Source organism: Xenopus laevis, chromosome 5L, assembly GCF_017654675.1.
Source record: "Xenopus laevis strain J_2021 chromosome 5L, Xenopus_laevis_v10.1, whole genome shotgun sequence".
Taxonomy (NCBI): domain Eukaryota; kingdom Metazoa; phylum Chordata; class Amphibia; order Anura; family Pipidae; genus Xenopus; species Xenopus laevis.
In genome coordinates this window covers 81,669,014-81,677,288 of record NC_054379.1, presented here as the reverse complement: position 1 = coordinate 81,677,288, position 8,275 = coordinate 81,669,014, and the positions used below count along the sequence as shown (strand labels likewise).

The 8,275-nt window shown below is 36.4% G+C and overlaps 1 protein-coding gene across 2 annotated transcripts in view; it reads left to right on the top strand.

The window, feature by feature from the left end:
• Positions 1-307: 307 nt before the first annotated feature.
• The window catches only part of armc2.L (armadillo repeat containing 2 L homeolog), a 60,451-nt gene continuing 52,483 nt past the window's right edge, over positions 308-8,275 (top strand). Inside the window, exons 1-2 of one of the 2 annotated variants that reach the window (XM_041562995.1) lie at positions 308-466; positions 1,970-2,246. In XM_041562995.1, the coding sequence (XP_041418929.1) occupies positions 2,038-2,246 (209 nt within the window). In that variant the 5' untranslated portion in view covers positions 308-466; positions 1,970-2,037. Of the gene's footprint in view, positions 467-1,341; positions 1,412-1,969; positions 2,247-8,275 lie in introns of those variants that run through there. The other variant, XM_041562996.1, reaches the window with a different exon arrangement.

Sequence of the window (8,275 nt, the reverse complement as noted above, 5' to 3'; positions counted from 1 at the left end):
AGATAGGGTGATTTCCTAAAAAATTGTGTTGTCTGAGGATGTCCTAAAATGCACATGGTGAATCCTATTTTTTTAGAAAAATTGCACATAATTGGTAATCTGAGAAGAGAATATATACGACTTCGTGGGAAACTGGGAGCTGAGGTAGTGGGCATGGCTGACAACAACCAACACCAAAGAAAAGTCTTTCAATTGTTTTTTTGTTTTGTTCTCTGTAACAGAAGTAATAGACGAGTTACTGCCACTTGTTACAAGCAGCTTCCAACTAAGCAAGGCAGCGTTACGCTGACGCACCACTCCCACAGGGTGGCTCTGTGATGCGTCACTGCGCTGACGTGTGGTAGTTGCGCCAGTCTCGCGTGATGAGACTTTTGTTGTTCGGATTGTAAGGGAAAGAGCTTGTAGTCACCATAGCAACAGCCATAAGTCTGGAGCTCGCTGACACAAGGGGGGCGCGATAATTCAAGTAAGTGCAGCAGCCCCTTAACTGCCCGATGCTGGTCCTGCATATATGATCCATGATTGCTGGTTTTTAGAAACGTGTTAGTGTAAATACGGTAACAGTAGCATATACTAACGTGGATTCCAGAGTGTGCATGAAATAATGCCATAGAATAAGTATGAGAAGGAATAAAGGAAATCCCATTATAGTATACACCTACCTGTCGTATGTACCACTACTTATGTTAGTTAGGAAGAGGAACAGGCCCAAATAGATAGAACGTGTAAGTCATGGTATGGATTTTTTTTAATTCACAGTTTTTTGGAATCTGTTATCTGGAAACCCTTTATTCAGGTAGCTTTAAAATTGTGCTAAGGCTGATTCCCATAGACTCCACTGTAATCAAATAATTCTAAATGATTTCCTTTTTCTCTGTAATCATAAAACATTACCTTGTGCCTGATTCAATTCCGAACTAGGATTTAATTAATCCTTTATTGGAGGCAGAATAATCCTATTGGGTTTAAATTACTTTTTAGTAGATTTAAGATACAGAGATCCATATTATAGAACTTGGTCCTGAACCTTCTTGATAACAGGTCTCATGCCTAGTATGATTGACAGTTGAGCGTTTTAAGGGCCCTTACACACTGGCGTTTTTACCGAACCAAATCCGAATGCTAATTTGCATATGTGGGAAGGGGAAAACATTTTTTACTTCCTTGTTTTTTGACAAAAAGTCAAGTGATTTCTCTCCCCGTCCCTAAATTGCATATGCAAATTCGGATTCGGTTCAGCCAGGCAGAAGGATTTGGCCGAATCCTGGATTCGGTGCATCCCTAGTTTGGCGCTTACATGTGAGTACAGCCCACTTCAAAATAATTGACTGCGTCTACTCCTGCGCTCCCCTGCGGCTGAACGTAAAAAAACCCAACGCAGGGGAAGAGCCCCTAAATGAATTTATAACAGGTATGGATATTTAAATATAAAAAAATTTAGTTTTTTTTGTTTAATTTGAAAAGGACTTTAATTTTATAGCTTTTTATGTCTGGGTGTCAGGTCCCCTTTAAATTCGTGTAACTTTAAAGCACTAGACAACCAAAGGCGCATTTAAATGTGCTCAACTTAGGGTTCTTATTTGGCCAATTGTTATGGAGAATTCAATATTCTGTATTTGTTGCTTCTCTTAATAAAAAAAAATAATGAAAACTGTCCTGTAGTGGGGTTAAATGATAAATTAATATTAATGTTAAACATAATATAATGATTATAAATATTCCTCATTAGGGCTTGTGTTCTACAAGTATGTATGTATAATTTTATTTATAAAGCACTACTAGGATATGCAACATTCTACAATTTTCGAGTATATAAAAGTGCAGGCAGGAAAGACTGTATTATATTATGCAGATATCATCATGGTTAAGTGCTGTGTAATCGGAGACACAGTAGGAAGGAAGTCCCTGCCCTGGAGAGCTTACATTCTATGTAAAATATTCACTCTTTTCCTTTTTCCCATATTCACAGAAAAGCATTGCTGCTGTAGTTCTTTTCTGATGATTTGCTGAAATATCAGCTTTGAGAAGTTAATCATTATGAATAATTCCCATGCAAAAACTTCAGAACCATTCTACAAGCCTAGGACACCTGCTAAAAAGACAAGTGCTGAGATAATAAATGAGGCCAGAAATTCTCTGCGAACCCTGAGAACCCAACGTCCCTTTACACCAAGGGAAGATCAAAGAAAGTTATTTGGTCCTTCTTCAAGCCGAACATCAGATAATCGTCCACCGTCTTCATTCAGGTAAGTTGCATTTACTCTGCATTAGTTAAGCATTTAAGATGTGTTTTTTATGTAAAGCAACAACTTTTCACTTTTTATCAAAGATTTTTGTATGTTCACTATTAAGACTTTATTGCAATTGGTCTTTTTTATATTTATTATTATCACAATTTTTAATCACAACATTTTTTATTCATTGTATATATTATGTGTATACAAAGTGATGTTGAGCACAAGGTAAAAGACAGACATTTTATGGATTTAACTGAAATGGACTGAATTTTATAATTTTGACCATCATGGGTTAAATAAATAGCACTGATTTTTTATGTTGTCACAGGAAGAGGGAGTGGCCTTTTTTTCCACACCCCCTCCTCATACTTTAAATATGGATGTGGGAATTGTAACACTAGGCTTGATAAAGGGCCCAGGTGGCCCGAAACGTTGCCCTGTTTGAAATAATTTGATGCAATAAAATACACGTTTATTCATATCTACGGTGTGCTGCTGATATCTGCTCTGATTGGATAACTTGACCCTGTAACAGGCGTGGGTCCTTCAGTACAGCATCTGGTACCGCAAAGGTATGTGTTCAAGTTTCGGCAAATAGCCTTTGTCAAGGGGATTCAAGAGAAAGGCTATTTGCCGAAACGTTGGGGTTATTCTCATTTTGGCAGGTGTATTCGCTCCTTGTAGTCTTCTTTTCTGCCTTGCTTGTACCTTAAGGGTGGTATGTATATTAGCATCATGTGAAATGTTTTTTGTTTTTGTTAAACATTATGCTTTTTGTTTGCTTGTTCTTTTTAACTAGTAAAACATATTTCAATCTTACCACCTGAGTCTAAAGATTCGTGTTTGAGTGTGCAGACCTGATTTTTTGTATGTACTATATTTGGTTGCTCTGTAGGGGTGACCTAAAGGTTATTTTGCACCTCCCACTACATTGTTTTCTTTTGTATATTTTGAATAAGGTGTGCCCTCCATTTATCTGTATTTCCATAAGTGTTCTCTTTCAGTGACAAGAATTTTTGGTGTAAGAGGAAGAACAACTCATATGTTCTTAGGTATTTCGGGAATAATCTTAAAAGTTTTAGCAGTGGCATAGTATGGTAAAGGACCTTTCATTTGATGATGCTATTAGCTTAGAGCTGAATTATATGACACACTCATTTTAGTTATCTAGGGAGGTATGACATTTATGCTTGGTAAACATGCCACTTTATATTTATTAGTTTATTACAATATTGAATTTAAGTAGAATAACTTGGACATTATGGGTAGGCACGATTTAGGGATTTCCCATAAACCAAAAGGGGAGGATTTTCTAGGACGAGGGCCAAAAGACAAATAGCATAGGGCTGGGTAAAGGACAAGTAAATTACAATGTAATCCAAAGTATAACGTTTGCTACAGTCACCTTCACCATCCAGTCAACAGGCAGCTTTTACTAGTCATCACTTTAGGGGCTACATTACTATTAGCTGAGCTTCCGAAAACACAAGCTCATGTGAAAAAAACCAATCCATGAGTGACACTCACTTATGCATTTTCTGGCAATGTTCAACCAAACCCAAAGCTCAGCTAATAGCAAAGAAATTTATCATAGTAATACAGTGCTACAACTGATAATTGTTTCCCTGGAAAATCTTTGTATGATGTAATCCCCTAAATCAAGATGTTGAATATCGATACAGTTCATACAGATCATATATACAATAGGCTAGTCAGGACCAAAATCTGGTCCCCATGCTGTATATGGTGCTTTTATGGTGGGTCTCAAGTAGAAGTAGAATGTCCTGTTATAATAGTCATATGAGGTGCATAATCATTTTTAAACCAGTTTTTTTTGAATGGCAAAGCCAAGTCCCAAATTTAATATGGTGCCCTGAGAAAACCTGTTGCAGGCTGTAGTCTAGACACATTGGGTATCTTTAGTTGTTCTATATAGCCAAGCAGAATTATTTTTTACTACATTTTTATGTACAGATGATGAGTCATGTCACTTCGCATTAGTGGCAGGTAGACTGATTTAGATGCATCCAGGTCATTGCAACTTGGCAGGCATATTACAATTCTATTAACAAAACTGATAAGCTACTGGTGGTATAATTTGGTAATGTAGCTTCCAAGGCCAATAGCTTCCCATTTTTCTGGTTGTCTTTCAAGGTAATATGGAAATGTTTTGGATGATGGTGTGCCTTGGTCTACTGGGACCTAATGATCTGTCTTTGAGAGACTTTGCATTTAATTACATTACAGTTCTTTAATTAAGTACAGTTGTTCTTTAGACGTTTTGGTGCAAATGTAATATCTGCTGCTGTTATGAAGTTTAGCATTTAAAAATGCTCTTTGCTTCATTTAAAATAAATTATACTTACCATACTGCACATCAGAGGAAAAAAAATAACTTTTTACAGAGGAAGAAGTGGCATTCTGTTATAGTGTACCACAACAATCTCCAAATAACCAATATGTCATTCAGAATTAATTCAATTTCAAATATCTGTGACTGCAACACATTCTACAGGTTCTTGGAAATGTTGGCAGTAACAGGTATTATGAAAAAAAACATGAAAACTTTATAAAGCTTCAAATTTCTTAGCAGAGCAGATATGGCAAATGCCTCTTTTCAGTCAACTGGAGGGGCTGGGCTTGTTTTGCTACTTTTACAGTGTACTGAATAAATGCCACTCAATGGCTGTGCATCAGGAGAAATCTCGGCTCTCAATCCAAGTAATACACACCCACTTCAGGTGTAGCAAATGAGGCAGTACTAGCTGTGTGATTAAACACACTTTGCAGCAGCTACTACTGCCTCCTGGTTCTCTCTCAGTAACATGAAGTACTCCAGCACACGTATTCTGCTTAAGGGTTACTACCCATGTTTAATGTCAAGCCAAAAAGGTTACAACGTTTCGGGGTGTACCCCTTCGTCATGTGATCTGTGCCTCCCGCCTCCACCCTTAAATATGTAAAAAATTCAATCTCCACCCACTTCGGTTATAAATCACATATCAAGAGAAATAACACAACCAAATGATTTCCCTTGAATCACAAGAAAAGTCCATTAATGTACAACGAGTCCAGAATCCATGACGTAATTGAAGTTTCACCAGTAATTCAAGTAAAGTCCAAAGATATTCACCCGGCTGAAAAGTTTGAAAACATTTTGTATTAAAACAGAGCATTTAGGGGTGCAATCAAAACACAGGGTTAATGACCTAATACAGTTAGTCCATTTCGGAAGGAATTAATCATACCTTTCCTTTTCTTATTACTTCCTAACGAAAAAATATCATGTTAGGGGAATCTGTAGAAAAATGGAAACAAATAAGCAACATGATATAAAATGGCAGAATGATACATTGTTACAAATAACATGCCAGGCTAAACTCCTCATTTAACCCCCTTGTTGTCTGCGTTTGTAGCAGCCATATCCAATAAGCCTCACGTTGTGCTAATTTTAGCTTGAGACCTTGACTAGGTGTTCGTATTTTTTCTAATACCTGCCATCTTAACTAACTAATACCTGCCATCTTGAGTTTGTTCTTGGTATCTTATCAACCTCTTCACGAATTTTTAAGAGGCTATTTTTATCGTAACCCCTTAACATGAATTTATCAATCATCTTTTCAGATTCACATGCATATAACCCATCATCCGATGTAATTCTCCTAACTCTCATTAGTTGACTTTTTGGTAAGCCATTAAACAAGCTAGGGGCATGGAAGCTGGTAGGACTCAATAGATTGTTACGGTCTGTGGGTTTAGTAAAAACCGTTGTTTTAAAACCATTATCAGATCGATATATGTCGACATCCAAAAAATCTATATTGGCAGGGTGATATTCCAGAGGGAATTTTAAAATGCTATGTACACTATTTAAATACCCAAGGAATTCCAATAATTTATCTTTGCCACCTTTCCAAAGAAAAAAGGTATCATCCACATAGCGCCAATAAGATAAAATATGTGACAAAAATTCAGAATTGGAAAAAATAAATGTGTTTTCAAAATAATCCATAAAAATATTTGCATAGGCAGGTGACATATTTGCCCCCATGGCGCAGCCTTGTGTTTGTAAGAAAAAAATATTGAATGTGTACGTTCATATCTGAGCCATACAAAAACACCTACATACCACATCACTTTTCTATGCACTTTATTGGAAATGGTACTTACAAAAAAAGTTTTTTCCTTTAAAAATATTTTTTTCTTACAAACACAAGGCTGCGCCATGGGGGCAAATGTGTCACCTGCCTATGCAAATATTTTTATGGATTATTCCAGAGTGAATTTTTAAATACCCAAGGAATTCCAATAATTTGGCTTTGCCACCTTTCCAAAGAAAAAAGGCATCATCCACATAGCGCCAATAAGATAAAATATGTGACGAAAATTCAGAATTGGAAAAAATAAATGTGTTTTCAAAATAATCCATAAAAATATTGGCTTGGCTTACTGGCTTGGCATATATTGGCCAAACAAGTAGACAGGTAAAGATAAGGTTAAACGAACATAAGGCTGCCATCAGAAATTATAAACCACCACTGAAAGAACAAACTAGAAATTAGTGACAAAAAGAAAAAACTTTTTTATATGACCATTTTCTTGAAGAAGGCCATAGGATATCGCAGTTAAGATGGCAGGTATTAGAAAAAATACGAACACCTAGTCAAGGTCTCAAGCTAAAATTGGCACAACGTGAGGCTTATTGGATATGGCTGTTACAAACGCAGACAACAAGGGGGTTAAATGAGGAGTTTAGCCTGGCATGTTATTTGTAACAATGTATCATTCTGCCATTTTATATCATGTTGCTAATTTGTTTCCATTTTTCTACAGATTCCCCTAACTTGATATTTTTTCGTTAGGAAGTAATAAGAAAAGGAAAGGTATGATTAATTCCTTCCGAAATGGACTAACTGTATTAGGTCATTAACCCTGTGTTTTGATTGCACCCCTAAATGCTCTGTTTTAAAACAAAATGTTTTCAAACTTTTCAGCCAGTTGAATATCTTTGGACTTTACTTGAATTACTGGTGAAACTTCAATTACGTCATGGTTTCTGGACTCGTTGTACATTATTGGACTTTTTTTGTGATTCAAGGGAAATCATTTGGTTGTGTTATTTCTCTTGATATGTGATTTATAACCGAATTGGGTGGAGATTGAATTTTTTACATATTTAAGGGTGGAGGTGGGAGGCCTTTTTGGCTTGACATTAAACACGGGTAGTAACCCTTAAGCAGAATACGTGTGCTGGAGTACTTAGTTTTTCATTGAATAGTGGAGGTGCCGTCCTCCTATGCCCCAAGCACCGCGTATGTTACAGAGAGACCAGGTGTGCACCTGCATTCGTTGGCTGATTTACGTTATCTCTCTCAGTAACCTAATGTTTTGATTATTTCATAAATGCACTTGTTTTCACAAAAGATAATGGAGCAGGGCAGTATTGGAGGTTTGTGAAGGGTGAGTAAGGCTTTTCCAGGGCTATATTTTATCTTTTATTCTCCTTTAAACTGCATAATTCAGGTATATGACCTGTTATCCTGAATGCTTGGGACCTGGGGTTTTCCGGTTTAAGGGTTTTTTCTGTAATTTGGATCTTCATACTTTAAGTCTACTAGAAAATCATGTAAATATTAAATAAATTCAATAGGCTGGTTGTGCTTCCAATAAGGATTAATTATATCCTAGTTTGGATTATGTACAAGGTAATGTTTTATTATTACAGCGAAAAAGGAAATAATTTTAAATTTTTTTGATTATTTGGATAAAATAGAGTCTATGGGGTATATTTATCAAAGAGTGAAGTCTGAGAACGCCACAGTCCACTAGAGTGAAATTCTGCCACTCTCCATTCATTTCTTTGGTATTTGAAGGCATATATGAAGGGTGAACTTTCACTTTTACCCATTGATAAATACTCTTTTAAAATTGCCACAGAAATGAATGGAATTTCACTCTAGTGGATGTGGCGTTCTCAGACTTCACTCTTTGATAAACATACCCCTATGGAGACGGCCTTTTTTCGGATAACGGATCCC